General features: G+C 39.7%; 1 protein-coding gene across 1 annotated transcript in view; it reads left to right on the forward strand.

Moving 5' to 3' along the window:
• SYNE2 (spectrin repeat containing nuclear envelope protein 2) overlaps positions 1 to 15,807 on the forward strand; it is a 328,404-nt gene that overhangs the window by 70,123 nt on the left and 242,474 nt on the right. The window contains exons 3-6 of the mRNA XM_080809784.1: positions 9,494 to 9,555; positions 10,742 to 10,837; positions 10,938 to 11,015; positions 11,104 to 11,196. Coding sequence (XP_080665910.1) covers positions 9,494 to 9,555; positions 10,742 to 10,837; positions 10,938 to 11,015; positions 11,104 to 11,196 — 329 coding nt within the window. The remainder of the gene's footprint in view (positions 1 to 9,493; positions 9,556 to 10,741; positions 10,838 to 10,937; positions 11,016 to 11,103; positions 11,197 to 15,807) is intronic.

Here is a 15,807-nt window from a genome sequence, read left to right on the forward strand (position 1 = left end):
TGGAATTGTTTCTTTGGTTTATTCATTCCACAAATATCTGTTGAGCAACTCAGATGAGTCAGAAGAGGGTGAGAAAGAGAAGAGCAAATAGCACCCCAAATTCTAGGCATTTTATCTGTATTCTGGGCTCATTTGCATGTGCTAGAAATACAAGGTTTGCTTATGCAGAGAGAGCCAGGAGCTATGTTCCAGGGAGGCTGGAAACAAAAGCCTCAGTGTGAGAATCTCAGGTGTTTCACGGGGTGTGGTTCGCTCATGTGGCAACACGAAGAGGCTGGATTCCACATGCTAAGGCCCAAAGTAGAAACCATTTGTTGTATGTCGTATATTTCCCCAATAAATTCAGTATTAAAAATCTCTACATTGGGGAAAAATAGCCACAAAACCCCACTCCCTTCTCCCCCAGCCATTTAACTATTCATTCAACAAACATTTTCTGAGTTCCTATCACATGTGGTAGTGCTTCAGGCAAAAGCAGGAGCAAAAACAGACCTAGGCTCTCATGGAACCAGTAGGCTAATGAGAAGGCACATCTTAATCAAGTAGGCTCCCAGCTATTATTATTATTATTATTATTTTTTTTTTGGAAAAGGGGAAGGAGGTTAGATCTATTGGCAGAAACAGAGAATGGATTGAAGGGAGCAGAGCAGACCTGGTTGGCTGTGGGAGGAGCGGGGAGGAGTGGGGAGGAGCAGGCCCTGTCTGATGGCAGTTGGGGAGGGAGGGCTAGGGGAGCCTAGTGGTGCCTAGTGGTGTAGGAAGGAAGCATACCTGGGAGCAAATTTGGCCCGATTTGTGGTAGGCTGTACTTGGGGATGATGAAGGATGGTGGTATTAAATATGTGAGGTGGAAACACTGGGGAGGACAGGTGAGGGGAGAGGGAGGGAAGGAGGGTGTGACTTTAGTCCTGGAATGCTGAGTCTGATGTGTGAGTGCTGTTTTTGCGGTGGTGCCGACACAGATTCTCCAGGGGAAGGATATTGACATAAAAGAGTGTTGGGGGGTGCTTGAGTAGCTCAGTGGATTAAGTGACTGACTCTTGGTTTCAGTTCAGGTCATGATCTCATGGGTCATGGTATGGGGCTCCATGCTCAGCAGGGAGTCTGCTCGAGATTCTACACCTCCTACTCTCTCTCTTTCAAATAAATAAAATTAAAAAAAAAAGATTTTATTTATTTATTTGACAGAGAGAGAAATCACAAGTCGGCAGAGCAGCAGGCAGAGAGAGAGAGGGGGGAAGCAGACTCCCTGCTGAGCAGAGAGCCCGATGTGGGACTCAATACCAGGACCCTAAGATCATGACCTGAGCTGAAGGCAGAGGCTTTAACACACTGAGCCACCCAGGCGCCTCTGAAATAAATAAATCTTTTAAAAAAGTGTTGAGATTGAGATACAGTTGCATGCTGTGCTTATGAGTTTTGTTAGCCAGGTGTTACCTTCTAAACTCAGCTCTTCTCATTTATCATTGGAATCTCAGTCTTGGTATGATTTATTTTTCTTGCTGGCTTTTTTGTTTGCTCATGGTTGGTTGCAAAAAAATGTGTAGTAAATTGTCCCCCTGCTTTTTCTGTTAGTTAATAGCTTCCCCTTTTGTAGTTCAATAACACACCTTTTCCTTTTTATTCTTCAAATATTTTAGGTTTTTCTTATTTTGATTGTGCATGCCTATGTGGTTTTATTCCCTTTGTTTCTTCATTTATTTCTGTTTGTTGTAATCTCCATGAGGAACAATTAAAGAGGTGGCCTTATTATTTTAAGTTCCCTTTCTGTTCGCTAACAGCTTGATTAAGATTCTTTGAGATGGCTGTTGGGGCAAATGGCTAAAAGGTGTCGCATTATTTTTCGGATTTAGTTATCCTTACCATTTCTGCCCCAGTGGGACAGTGAGTTGGCATTGTTGTTTTAAGGAATGACAACAGGGTCTCATTATAGCACCTGCCCTTTTGTTCAAGGCATTTTATTCATCAAAGAAAGAAATTGTCCAGGGGTTATTAAAGCAATGACCAGGACAAAACATAGGCCTAGTAACTGTTGTCAGTAAATTATTCTTCTCCACAGTAAGATGGTTTGATCTTAATACTCTTAATACTTAATAAGTCTTTCAGTCAGCAAATATTTATTCAGTATTTTTTTTTTTAAGATTTTATTTATTTGACACAGAGAGTGAGAGATCACAAGTAGGCAGAGAGGCAGACAGAGAGAGAGAAGGAAGCAGGCTCCCCACTGAGCAGAGAGCCTGATGTGGGGCTCGATCCCAGGACCCTGAGATCATGACCCGAGCCGAAGGTAGAGGCTTAACCCACTGAGCCACCCAGGCGCTCCGCCACTGAGTACTTAATTTTATTTATTTTATTTTATTTTATTTATTTGACAAAGAGAGAGAGACAGTGAGAGAGGGAACACAAGCAAGGGGAGTGGGAGAAAAAGAAGCAGACTTCCTACTGAACGGGGAGCCCCATGCATTGCTCAAACCCAAGACCCTGGGACCATGACCTGAGCCCAAGGCAGACACTTAACAATTGAGCCACCCAGGTGCCCCTTACTGAGTCCTTCTTATCTACAAGGCACTGTGCTAAGGGGAAGCAAAACCACAAAAGCATCAATGTTTAACTTTAAAGTTCATACATTGAGTAGGAGAGGAACCACATGTCCTTAAGTGGCTGTAGTGTATGAGCAGCAAGTAGTAATTATCATAAGGTAGAAGTAGACTGTCAGGCCATACACAGAGTTATCCTTTAATAAAAATACAGATAGAAGGGCACCTGGCTGGCTCAGTCAGTAGACCATGTGACTCCGTATCTCAGGGTTATAAGTTCAAACCTTCAGTGTAGAAATTACTTAAAAATCTTAAAAAAAATACAGATAGAATAGGAGTAAACATACTATTTTACAGCTTGCTTTTTTTCAATTAAGAATATATCCATATCAGTACTTATGTATCTATTTTGTTCTTTTTATTGGCCAGATATTTTTTCCTTACTTTCTGGTAATTTGGAAGGGTTATGATCTCCTTTTAAAATATTTCTTATAGTTTAGCAGATGCTTTTTAACTTAAAGAAGTATACCTAAATCTCTGCTTTTTGAATTATTAACTTAAGAAATGAAGCTATCATGTATGTTCATTTAATTTACATATACATACATTCATTCAACAAATATCGACTGAGGCACTCCTACTTTCGAGATACTATTCTAGAAGCTAGTGACCCAGTGACCAACCTAAACAAATCCTTGCCCTTTTAGAATTTATGTTCTTTTTTTTTTTTTTTTAAAGATTTTATTTATTTATTTGTCAGAGAGAGAGAGAGAGAGAGAGCGAGGAGCGAGAGAGCGAGCACAGGCAGACAGAGTGGCAGGCAGAGGCAGAGGGAGAAGCAGGCTCCCCGCTGAGCAAGGAGCCCGATGTGGGACTCGATCCCAGGACGCTGGGATCATGACCTGAGCCGAAGGCAGCCACTTAACCAACTGAGCCACCCAGGCGCCCTTAGAATTTATGTTCTTTATATTTAATCTGTCTAGAAGGATGCACAGGAAACTGTTAATTAATGTTGTCTCTGGGAAAGGAAAATGGGAGGTTTGAGGAAATTAAGATTAACTTTTAATTTTGAGTACTGCTTGGAAAAATGTTTTATGAGTATTATGTATCACTTTTTAATAACAATAAGAAAAAAATCCAGTAAATTGCTGTGGAAGATTAGAACTAGAAGAGATTATATATATTTCTCGTTAGGAAGAGGGGGGCATTTGAATACAGTATGTCTTATTTTAACAGATGTTGATTGAATGCCCATCGTGTACTTTGTGCTGGCTGCTGAGTTTTTATAAGTGGGAGGTGGGGAGGATTGGCTGTTCCAGAGGATACATGGCATGGCTATGAAGAAAAGAGTGAAACTTTTGTTTGAGTGAAACTTAACTGGGGAATTGTGGATTTCCAGTTTGCTGGAAAAGTAGGATATGCGTAGAGAAGTCATGGGAGATGAGTCAGGAAAATTAGACTGGAGGCAAACTATGAATGACGTAGAATGTTAGGCTAAGAATTTAGAATTTATTCACTAAGGAATGGAGGAATGATCAAAAGATTTTAATGAGGAGAATGACAGAGGAGAATGACAGATCAAAGGAGTGAATCTGGAGCCAAGTGCAGTAAATCTGTTAGCAATAAACCAATAATAGAAAGAGAAGAAGAAATCCCTGGATAGAAGGAGATTGCAAACCTTCGTCAGGGAACTCATGCAGGAGAGGACATTGTTGGATAAGCCACATTGTAATAAAAGCGTTGCTCGGTATTTAAGTGGAAACGTATACTAGGGATTCTGACGTGTAACTGCTTTTGAACGTCCTACTCCTGGGGAGGACTGCTGGTGTCAACATTTCAATTAATTAATTAATTAATTATGGGGGGGGGGAGTCAACATTTTAAATTAACTTTCATGTGAAGCTCCCTAACCTTGCAGTTTTCCTGGGAATCTTACAGTGAATTTAAAATCCATACTTCTTAACTGAGCTTAACTCAATTTGTTTTCACTTAAGGTGCCTTCCAGCTAAGGAAGGCTATGTGTTGCCAGCTCACAAAAGGCAGATTGAATAAGAACAAACTCGGGGATTAAATGTATTTTTATGGTAATGACGTCTAGAGAAAACCTTTGCCTACTCTGTCTTGCTTCTCAAATTCAGTCAGATATTTTCCAAGAATGACAGTCACGGATATCAGCATGGGCCTGAATAAAATTCACTACATTTTTCTACTTTATCCATATTTCTTATTTGCCTTAAAAATCAGGATGGAGAATTTCTCATTCTCAATTCCTTGGCATTTTACAGAGAAATCCATCATTTGACTAGATTTTACTATTCTTTTTAATTCTTTCACTTTTTTTTTTTATCCCTAACAGCTGCTGATTCTATTCTCTACATGCCATTTTGAGAAGTGTTTTACTATTTTATTAGAAACTTATCCCAGAAATTACAAAATAAAATCTGGCAGTTGGGGAAAAAAAAAATCTCACCCACTCAAATTAAGTTGCTTTATAAAGCAGTTGGTTCTCAATTATTTTTTTTTCCCAATGGGTCAGCCTTTGAAAGGAACAAATGGTTACTTATCCTGCCATAGGGTGAGCTGTTTGGCTCTGGCTCCTGTTGAATTAATAGTGCTTTTCAGGGATAAGACAGTATGAAAATGTGAGAAAAGTGTGTCAAGGGACAAATAAAATGGCACGTACTCAACCATTTAATTCAGCTGTTGCAAAGGTGTTTTAATTGTACTTGGGATGTCTTTGTTTGCCATTCAGCAAAGGGTCCTTGTTGCATTTGAAGGGTTCTGATTTCCAGGATGACGAGTTGTTCTCGAAATGTGCACAATGAGTTTGTTAAAAGCCATGAAGTTTCTTTTCTAAATCCTTTTCTGAAGATTTCACTTGGGCTTTGTTTTCTTTGCTAAACTGGAGAGTACCGGTGGGGATTTGTTTTGGCGGCTTCTCTTTTGTTTTCCCCCTGGTTTCCATTAGATTTTATCAAATTAGGACAGGAATAACGTAGGGTTTTCTTTGGAAAAGTTTTGATCGTTTTCAGTTTATGTCCCTGTCTGGACTGGATTAGGTGCACCCAGTTTGAACAATCCACCTAGAGCCTTGGTATCCCTGCCTGTTTCTCAGCCTAGGAAAGTTCATTTCTGTTTGCCCAGTACCAAGACCCTTTCTGTGTAACATCGCACGAAAATGAAATGATCCCTCATATTACCTGGAAATAGTTCAGATGACTGGGGTTTCCAGGTGGATGTGGAACACTAAAACTCCCCGGGCACAGGCACGCAAAGCTCTTTTAGTACTCAGTTTTGTGCCAGTGGTTCACTCTTTCCAAGATGATTTTACCCACCTTCCACAGAGGCCCCCCTTTTTCCCCCCATGTAACTCTCCTAAAGTGCACTTTTCTCTCCTGGACCTAGCAGCATTCCTGATTTGTTCCTTTTTCACACTTTATCATCTAGAAAGAAAAATCTCTCTTGGTCCCTTAGGGATAAGAAGAGTCATCTTTGGTTTTTGTTTCTTTGGTTTGGTTTGGATTTGGATTTCTGCTTTATTGTTGTAATAATAGATAGGTCCCTCCCCGCTTTTATCCGTGGCCTTGATTAATGTACATTGTGTGCTGGTAACTTGATCCTGGGATCATCAAAACTACTCTCTAGTTTTTTTCTGTTGAGAAGCAAAATTAACCTTCAATTTTTGTTTAAATGTTTCAATATATGCTTTAAAATATTGTTGAATCATCTACTGATACTAGGAGAAAAAGCAATGAAGATGTATCTCAAAGATTCTAGAAGATGTCGTAATATTTTGAACTATAGGACAAAATTGTGCCTTTGTAATTCTTTTGTTTACATAAAACAAATAACTTTCAAAAGCTTACACTATCCAGTTGGCTTGCCAGAACTCCGTTCAGTTCAGCTAACAATTATTGAGTACCCTGTACTGTGTAAATTACTGGGCTATAACTAATTTAAGCTGGTAATACAGGAAAATGAAGTCGATTTAAAAAGATAAGAAAAAAAAATCCAATGAGGCCAAGTGCATCTTTAATCTCTAATTAGCCAGGATTATAAATACCCGAAAATACATTTACTGATTCTCTTTAGTTCCTCAATCTGAACTCCCATCAGATTAAAATATTTTTAAGAACTCCTATTAGATGTCCTACCAACAATTTCAGTGTGTTAAAACCGTGGTAGCTAGAGATTAATAAAGGAGAGTGGAAGAGGTCCAAGAAAATGTTTTAGAAGGTAGATCAGACAATTTAAAAAAAAAAAGAATATAAACACATAAAGGTAGATTTGACTGTCTTGGTATAGTAAACAAAACATAACATAATAATCAGTGAAATTATCATTTACTAATTTTAATTTAATTATAATTTAGTTTTATTAATTTCAATCAATTTAATATTACTAATTAAACTATTATTATTATTCTTTTAGCAAATGTTTCTTTAGAGTCTGTTCTAGGCCAGGTTCCTCTAGGCATTCAGAACAGATCAGACAAAACAGCTTTATCTGTGTGTGGGTTATTTTCTTTTGGGAGAAGAGCAAGACATTCAATAATAAACATACAACATCTATGACTTATGTAGGATGTTAAAAGGTGGTAAGTGCTGTAGGAAAAAATAGAGCAAACAAAGGGAAGCAGGAGTGGAGATATTACAACTTTCAATGGGATGGGAATTAGGCTTGTGGGGGTATCTGTAATAAGATCATTCCTGGGAGATAGGACAGTTAGGGCAAAGCCCTAAGATGGGAATATTTCTGGGGAGTTTGAGAAAAACAGGGAGGCCAGAGTGGCTGGAGTGGAATGAGCCAGGGGCATGAGAAAAGGGAGTGGGTGTCAGCCTCGTAGCCATCTTAAGGAGTGAGGTGAGGAGCCCTTGCAGGATTGTGAGCAGAGGAGTTTCCTGGTCTAAATTAACATTTTAGCAACATCACTCTGGCTGCTGCTTGAGAATAGTATGTTGAGGGCAAGACTGGAAGGAGGGAGACCTGTTAGGGATCTAGGGCAGTAATGCAGGTGGGGGTGGCAAGAAGTGGTCATATCCTGAATATATTCTGGAGGAGGATGGAAGAGGATTTCCCAAGGCATTGGCTGTGAAGTATGAGCGAAAGAGAGAAGCCAGCTTGTGATGTAGGAGAAAAAGCAAGAGTGTAGGGTCCAGAAAGGTGACGGCCGAGAATCGATCATTGGTTCTAGTCGAAGATGGGGGAGGGGGTGGGGGTGGTTCATGGTGACCTTGATCAGGGAGCAGCTGGGAAAGGATGGGCGGAAAGCTATCAGTGAGGGCGAAGGACAGTGCAAAGCAGGCAGAATCCGTGGCCTGGGGTTGCCGATGGACGCCAAAGATTGTTGGAGTGGGGGCGCTCAAGGGAAGGAACTGGAAAGCTAGGGGCTGCTGTTCAGAGATGCACAAAATCGAGACTGCTAGGAGTTGCACTTACCAGTAATGATCAGGTGTGGGGTAGGACTATGACAGCCAGTGGTGGAAGCAGAGCAGAAGACAAGTTTATTGGAGAAGAGAATAAAATGGAGGGACCAGGAGGTTGGGGCTTCATTAATATGTATGTTGAAATCACCAAGAATTAGGAGTTGTACTGGGGAGAGGACACTGGAGAAGGAACTAAAATGTTTGAGAAATCATGAGAAATGGACAGAGGCCTGTAGATGACTCTAACAGTGGGTCTGTCTGGTGACTCGTCTGATGATATGGGGACAAAGAGAGTGGAGAATGATCTGGAAGTAGCTGCAAGGAGCAAGGCCCCCAAGGTCCAAGGGGCTTACGTAAGAGAGACAGAGCCAGCACTCGAGCAGGCCAGTTTTCAGGAAGGGCAGAGAGGCGCAATGCCTGGCGGAGAGGGTTTGGACACGGGATTTTGTGGATGGTGTACCACGGGCTCATCACCGGCGGAAGGGGTTCAGGAGTTAAGGACAAGGTGGGAGGTGAGAAAAATGGAGGCATGTGTGGAGTCTTACTTAACTTAGAGTGAGAGAACGAAGGGGAGCCTGAGAGCCCGGGGCGTGCGTGTGCGTGTGTGCGTGCGCGTGCGTGCTGGGATGAGACCTGCTGACCTCCGGGTAGATGGTGGTGACAACAAGGCCGTGAGTGCTGGGTGCAGGGAGGGCTGGGTATCTGTCCTTACCTGGGGGGCCAGCCACTTAAGGACCTGTGGGGAGATGGAAACTCAGTCCCGGTGTGCAGAGCTGACCTGGCTGCTGAGGGCTGTAGGAGGCCGGTGGGGAGCTTGGTGCTGCCTTGGGGCCTGCACCTGCCCTGGCGAGGAGGGGGAGACATACCTGGAGTGTTCAGATCTTCCCCTTGACTCCTGTCCTGTTAATGAGAGGAAAGGCGGGCACTTCTCAAGTGAATCATTAACGGTCTCTGGAGGCCAGAGCTTATTACCTTATTCCACCAGGAAACTGCTGTCACACAGCTACTCGGTAACGGAGGCAGGATTCGAGCCCAGAGAGCTCGGACTCTTAATTGGAGCTCATTTACTGTTGAGTCCAGTGACAACACAGCCTCCAGGAGAAATCCTGCAAGTGTCAAGACTAAACTGCCCACAACTTTCTGAGCCTTTCCAAACATCTTCGGATGTTCTGGGGGTTGTCTTTACATCGCTGTGGCTTTTGCTTTTGGGTGCAGAGGACTTCTCTCTCCTCTCAGTTCCTCAGGCCGCACCGCCAAGACCACGTGGGGACGTAGTGCTTTTGTCAGTAAACATTATTAAAAGTCATTGTCTCTTAGCTGGCTTGCAGTGATCAAAAATACCTCGTATCAACACGCTGTTTCCAAAGCACTGCTTGAACAAACACCAGAGATTTACACCGAGTCCTAGAAAGCTGGAGGGGTTGTGGGCTAGGCGCACATCCCCAGAGGGGTAGACCTCTGAAGCTCTGATGTATTGAAAAGGTTTCTGAGGCTTCTCGTTTTGTAACTGCCGTGGTCCCTTTCCAACAGCACAACAGGAGGACACTCAGAAGAAAACCTTTACCTGCTGGATCAACTCACAGTTGGCAAAGGTGAGGAACAAAAGAGCAAATAAAGCTACAGATGTATTTAAGTCACTCCTTCTTCCCCTCCCTTTGGGTCCCCAAAATGGCAAGGCTGAAAGAATGTACTGAAATCACCTTGATCTTGTTTAGATATGTTTGTTACTTCCCCCCAGCAGAAAAAAAGAGACACTTTTGTCAAGGGTATGGGAGACAGTGCTATAAAAATATTTAAAGCAACAATAGCTTTTTAAGATCCAGTATAATAATAATAACCAAAATATGATTCATACATATGGAGTGTTATATGTTAAAAACACTGTCGTAAGCTCTTTTAAATGGCGTCAACTTGCGGCACATTTACAGGACCTTACAACATCCCCATAAGTGTTATTCCTGTTTAAAAAAACAAGGAAATGAAGGCACAAAGAAGTTATGTGACTTGCCCAAGGTCACACTGCTTGTAAGTGATAGTGCTGGGATGCAAACCCAGGCAGTCTGGGTCCAGAGACCTTGATCTTTTTCTTTTGTTTGTTTTAAAATATTTTATTTATTTGAGAGAGAAAGAGAGAGAGAGAGAGCAAGCACAAGTGGCGGGTAGTGGCAGAGGGAGAGAGGGAAGCAGGCTTCCTGCTGAGCAGAGAGCCCAATGCAGGGCTTCATCCCAGGACCCTGAGATCATGACCTGAGCGGAAGGCAGAGGCTTAACTCACTGAGCCACCCAGGTGCCCCCAGGTGCCTTGATCTTAATCACTGTGTCATCTTGTCTCTCAGTGACTCCGAGTGCCTGGAATAACGTGGATACAAAATGAGTGAGCCTCCCCTCCCAGGCTACCCATCCCTGACCAATGCCTTTCTAGAAAGGGTAAATTCATAAACAGATTACTCCAGAAATGTAATCTGCTCCCCAAATGGGTCACTACCAGCTGATTTTGAAGGCCTTTCATGCCGCCTCCATGCACAGGTTTTTTGCCCCCACTGAAAGCGGTGGGAGTGTTGTGTTACTGGAAATTTACCACGAGATAAATTAAGTTCGCTATTTCTCTTATCGTGCTTTGACATAGAACATGGTGTGTTCTCTATCACTCCGTCAATTAAAAATTACTACCGGATTTTAGCTTTTGTGAAAGCCACAAAGCCCATTTATGGGATTCTTGAAGGTATTATGTTTTCGGACCAACGTTTGAATGAGAATTTTTCTTGTGACCTTTTGTAGCACACTACCCCCTCGGTGGTGTCAGACCTGTTTGCAGACATTAAAAAGGGGCATGTTCTCCTGGACCTGCTGGAGGTGCTCTCAGGGCAACAGTTGGTAAGCTTTTAAAGTGACATTAAAAAACTTTGTGTTGATTTACACGTGTTTTTATTCCCCCCCATATTTCTAAGTAATATATTTCACTTGAATTTCGTAGCCTCGAGACAAAGGATCTAATACATTCCAGTGTAGAATCAATATAGAGCACGCCCTGACATTCCTAAAAGACCGATCAGTGAGTATGAATCTGATCTGAAGATGGACTGGAGAAATTAACACTGTGAAATGTGTTCTTCTTTTAACCCGTGTTTATTCTTTTCCAGATCAAGCTAATAAATATTCATGTTACTGATATTATAGATGGAAACCCATCCATTATTCTTGGCCTAATTTGGACAATTATACTGCACTTTCATGTAAGTAGTTTGATGACGTGCAAGATATTTCTGCTCTAATTACTGCAGTATGAAATAAGGGTATTGCAGTAAGATTCAGTCCTGAGTTTTTTCCAGAAACAGGACACTCCGGAAATCTCAACAGGTAGACCTTGGCCATTTATGTTATTTTGCAGTTGAAAATTGAATGCTGAATTACGGTATCTTAAATTGTCCATGATATCAGGACGGGTCTGAATAGAATCTGCCATGATAAAATTTTGCTTATTATTATCTACTTACTGTGGCAGAAGATAGTAGAAAGCTTCTGGAGTAAATTTTTTTTTTTTTAAGATTTTTATTTATTTATTTGAAAGACAGAGACCACAAGTAGGCAGAGAGGCAGGCAGATAGAGAGAGGGAAGCAGGTTTCCAGCTGAGCAGAGATCCTGACTCGGGGCTCAATCCCAGGACCCTGGGATCATGATCCAAGCCGAAGGCAGAGGCTTTAACCCACTGAGCCGCCCAGGTGCCCTTTCTGGAGTAAATTTTTAAATCCACTAAACTTCGTAGAATCTCCTAGTTTTGAGGACTCTTGTTCAATCCAATAATCCTACAACACCTAGTTCTGTCCCAAGACTGACTCATAGATTAATTTCATTCCACAAATACATTTTAACACCTACTATGTGCTAGCTTTTGTGCTAGGACACCAAGAAAACAGCAAAAACAGTTGTAGCCCTGACTTCATGGTACTTGTGACTGATAAATATATTCTTCCAGTCCTGGGATTCTGAGTTAGTGCAAGTTTTCTGCAGCTACCTAAAAAAGTTGCATGTTCTATGTCTCCATAACTACTTTGAAAATAAAAAATTATGTGGGAAACAAATGCTTATTTTATAAAAACTAGAAAATAACATAACTAATTTGTGTAAAATTTAAAACATGTAAAATAAGACTATATATGATATATGGATAGTACATTTGAAGTTAAAGTAGAATAATAGTTGTGAGGATTACGAAAACCAAATTTATAATTGTGGGGTTTTTTCCCTCTGGAAAAGGAAGGAAATGGAATTGCAGAGGGAAAGACAGAAGGCTTAAACTGTATCAGTGTTTCATTTCTTTAAAAAAATATGAACCAAATGTGGTGAAATGTAAAATTGGACAATACATAGGCATTTGTTATATTTTTTCCATACTTTCTGGAATATTTAAAATATAATTAAAATTTCAATATGGATAATAAAAACCAAGTAGACTCACCTGTATTTCTACCTCTCACTGATAACCACTAAATTATTTGAGGTATAGACTTCATGATACATACAGCAGGAATGAATGTATGTATTTATCTATATATGTATATCTTGAATGGTCATGCTATCCAAACTGTTTTCAACCTGTTCTAATGAACATCTTTCTGAATTCATACATAGTTTTTAATGGAGGCATGATGTTCTGTTGCAAAGAATTATATTTCATTAACAAGCAGAATGCTCACAGTTTTATGATTGTAAGCAATTCTAAAAAGACTACCCTTCTGATAAAACTTTTCCATACCATCTTAATTATTTCCGTGAGCCAGATTCCTAGAAGTGAAATTGTTGGGCCGTAAGTTTTGCCTTTCTTGGCTTCGTTTTACTGATGTAAATAAATTTTTGTTGAAGAAGAATATACATAAGAATGCACAAATCTGAGGTGTAGAGCTTGATGTATTTTTAAAAATTAAATACATCCATGTAACCACTACCCAAGATAAAAATAGAGAACATTGCCTAATCCTAGAGTTCTCAGGTATTTCTCCCAGTCTTTGCTCCCTTCCCTAAAGAAAACCACCACTTTGATCTCTGTCATTGTTTAGGTTAGCATCTTAACTTCCATATAAAGGAATTATAACTGAATTGACTTACATATGAGATATACTCTTGTGTCAGACTTATTTCACTTAACATCTTCCTTGAGTTTCAAGTTGTTGAAGCATGCATCCATAGTTTTGTTTTGTTCTTGTTGGTTTTTTTTTCTTTTGTTTTGTTTTGTTTTGAGTATAGTTGACACAATTAATTACATGAGTTTCAGGTGTAAACTTAGTGATTTGATGAGTTTATACATTATGTTCTGCTCACCCCAAGTTAGCTGCCGTCTGTCCCGTTACATCGCTATTACAATATCATGGACTGTATTTCTTTCTTTCTCTTTGTTGTGTATGATCATACCATTGCATAAATATGCCAGAATTTATTGACCACTCTGCTGTTGATGGACATTGCTTTTGTTGCCAGTGTTCAGCTGTTATGATTAAAGCTGCTAGGTGCGTTCTTGTGTATGCCTTTTGGTGGTATAAGCCCTCATGTCTCTCGTATATATGTCTAGGAGTGGAATTACGGCAACATAAGGCATGTGATGTTCAGCTTTGCAGGGTAGTGCCAACTAATTTTTCAAAATGGTGGTTCTGATTTACATTGGGTGAATTCCTCGCTCCCATCCTCACTCATAGTTGACATTAAAATTTTTTTATTTTAGCTATGCTGTCGTATGTAAGGATTTATGGAAGTTTTAAAATATATTCTGGATCCAAGTCCTTTGTTGAGTATACATTAGTTACAAATCTCTGATTCTGTGGCTTGCCTTTTCAGTCTTTTAATGAACAGACATTCATGATTTTAATGTAGTTCAAATTTATCAACTTCCTTTTTTGGCGGCTCGTACTTTTTATGTTCTGTAAAGAAATCTTTCCCTTTGTCAACATCATGGAGATACTCTCTTAACGCTATTTTCTTGAATAGTTCTGTCCCAAGAGGACTTTCTGCAGTGATGGAAATGTTCTGTAGCTGCACTGTAACAGACAGTAGCCACTAGTTGCTTATGGCCATTGAACACTTGAAATGTGGTTAGTATGACTGAGGAACTAAATTTCAAATTTTATTTGTTTAATTAATTTATATAGCCACAGGGAGGTAGGGACTATTGTATTAGAGAGCACAGTTCTAAAAGCTTAACCATTTCATATTTTACATTTAGATCTACAATCTTTCGAGAATGAATTTTTTTGAGTATGTTAATGTTAAAGCAATCAAGATTATTTTTTCCATATGGCTATCTGGCTGACCCAACACCATGTATTGAAAGGACCATCACTTTCCTAGTGTACTGTAGTGTCAGTTAATAAAAAAATCAAGTAACCATATATGTGTGGCTCCATCATCAGATTGTCATTTCTGTTCCATTATTCATTCTTGGCACTAGTACTGTACTGTATCAGTTTCTATAGCTATATAGAAAGTCTTGATATCTGATAGTGTCCAACTTGTCCTTTAGGATTATCTTGTTTATTCTTTGCTCTTTGCCTTCTCATATAATTTTTTAAATTGAGATGTAGTTAACATATACCATTGTGTAAGTTTAAGCTATACAAGATGGTGATTTGATATTCATATAAATTTTATAAATAACTTGTTAATTTACATGCACACCATCTGTTGGAATTTTAATAAGGATTTCATTGAATGTATAATTTAGAAAATGTTGACATCTTTAAAACATTGCATTGTGTCTTCCATGAATACAATATTTTTGTTATTGCTCTGTTCAAAATATTTTATTTTCATTATGATTTCTTATTTGACCTCTGGGTTCTATAACATTCTATTGCTTAATATCCAAATATTTGGAGATTCTGGTTGTTATATCTCTGTTACTGATTTCTAGCTTAATTTGAATGTGGTCAGAGAATATCATCTGAATGATTTCAATTCTTCAAAGTTGCTGAAGCTTGCATTATGACTCAGTGTTGTCAATTTCAGTAAATATTTCCTATGGATTTGTAAAGAATGTTGATCCTGCCATTTTAGATATAAGGGGGTATGCCCATCAGATGAAGTTTGTTAGTTGTGTTGGTCACAGCTATTATGACTAGTTGTCTGGTGCCTCTGTTAATTATTAAGAAGTGCACTTCTCTCAATAATACTTGCTACTGTGTTTGTAGATTGATCTTTGAAAGTTTTCCGTAGGTATTATGTTACTGCCCTCCAAAAAATCTGGACCAACTTATGTGCTTACCAGCACTGTGTAAAAATCCACTTTCTGTACTCTTCCTAGAGGATACATCACTTGATGTTAACTTTAAATTTTTTTTGCCCGTGTTATAAATGAAGAAACTGTCTCCTTGCTGTGTACATTTAGCTTTCCTAAATGACGAATGAAGATATTTTCCATATACATAGTGGCAATTTTTTTTTCCTTTCTTGGGACTTAGCTCTCGTGTATTTGACTTTTTTTTTCTGTATGTATATTTGTTTTTCAATGGTTTAATGGTTTTAATGGTTTAATGGTTTATAATCAAGGATGCATTTTAATTGACCCAGTCTCTTGGAAGACACCCTAGACTGGGATGTCAAATGAGTTCAGTTCAATTTAGAGCGACAGGTGTTGAGCATCAGCGATTTTAGTGGGATGAATACATACTTGCCCTCGAGGGGGAATGCAGTGCAAGAATTGGGGCAAGGAGTAACCCAAGTCCACTGAAAAAGAGCCTAAGTGTAGCCCAAGATGACAAACGCTATTATTCAAGGACTTGTCTAGTGCTTATTTCACCATGAGTAATGTTTCACTGTTACCGGATAGGTCTTGTGTTGTCCGAAGGTTTTGCCTCAA

Source organism: Martes martes (assembly GCF_963455335.1).
Source record: "Martes martes genome assembly, chromosome: 7".
In the NCBI taxonomy this organism is placed as follows: domain Eukaryota; kingdom Metazoa; phylum Chordata; class Mammalia; order Carnivora; family Mustelidae; genus Martes; species Martes martes.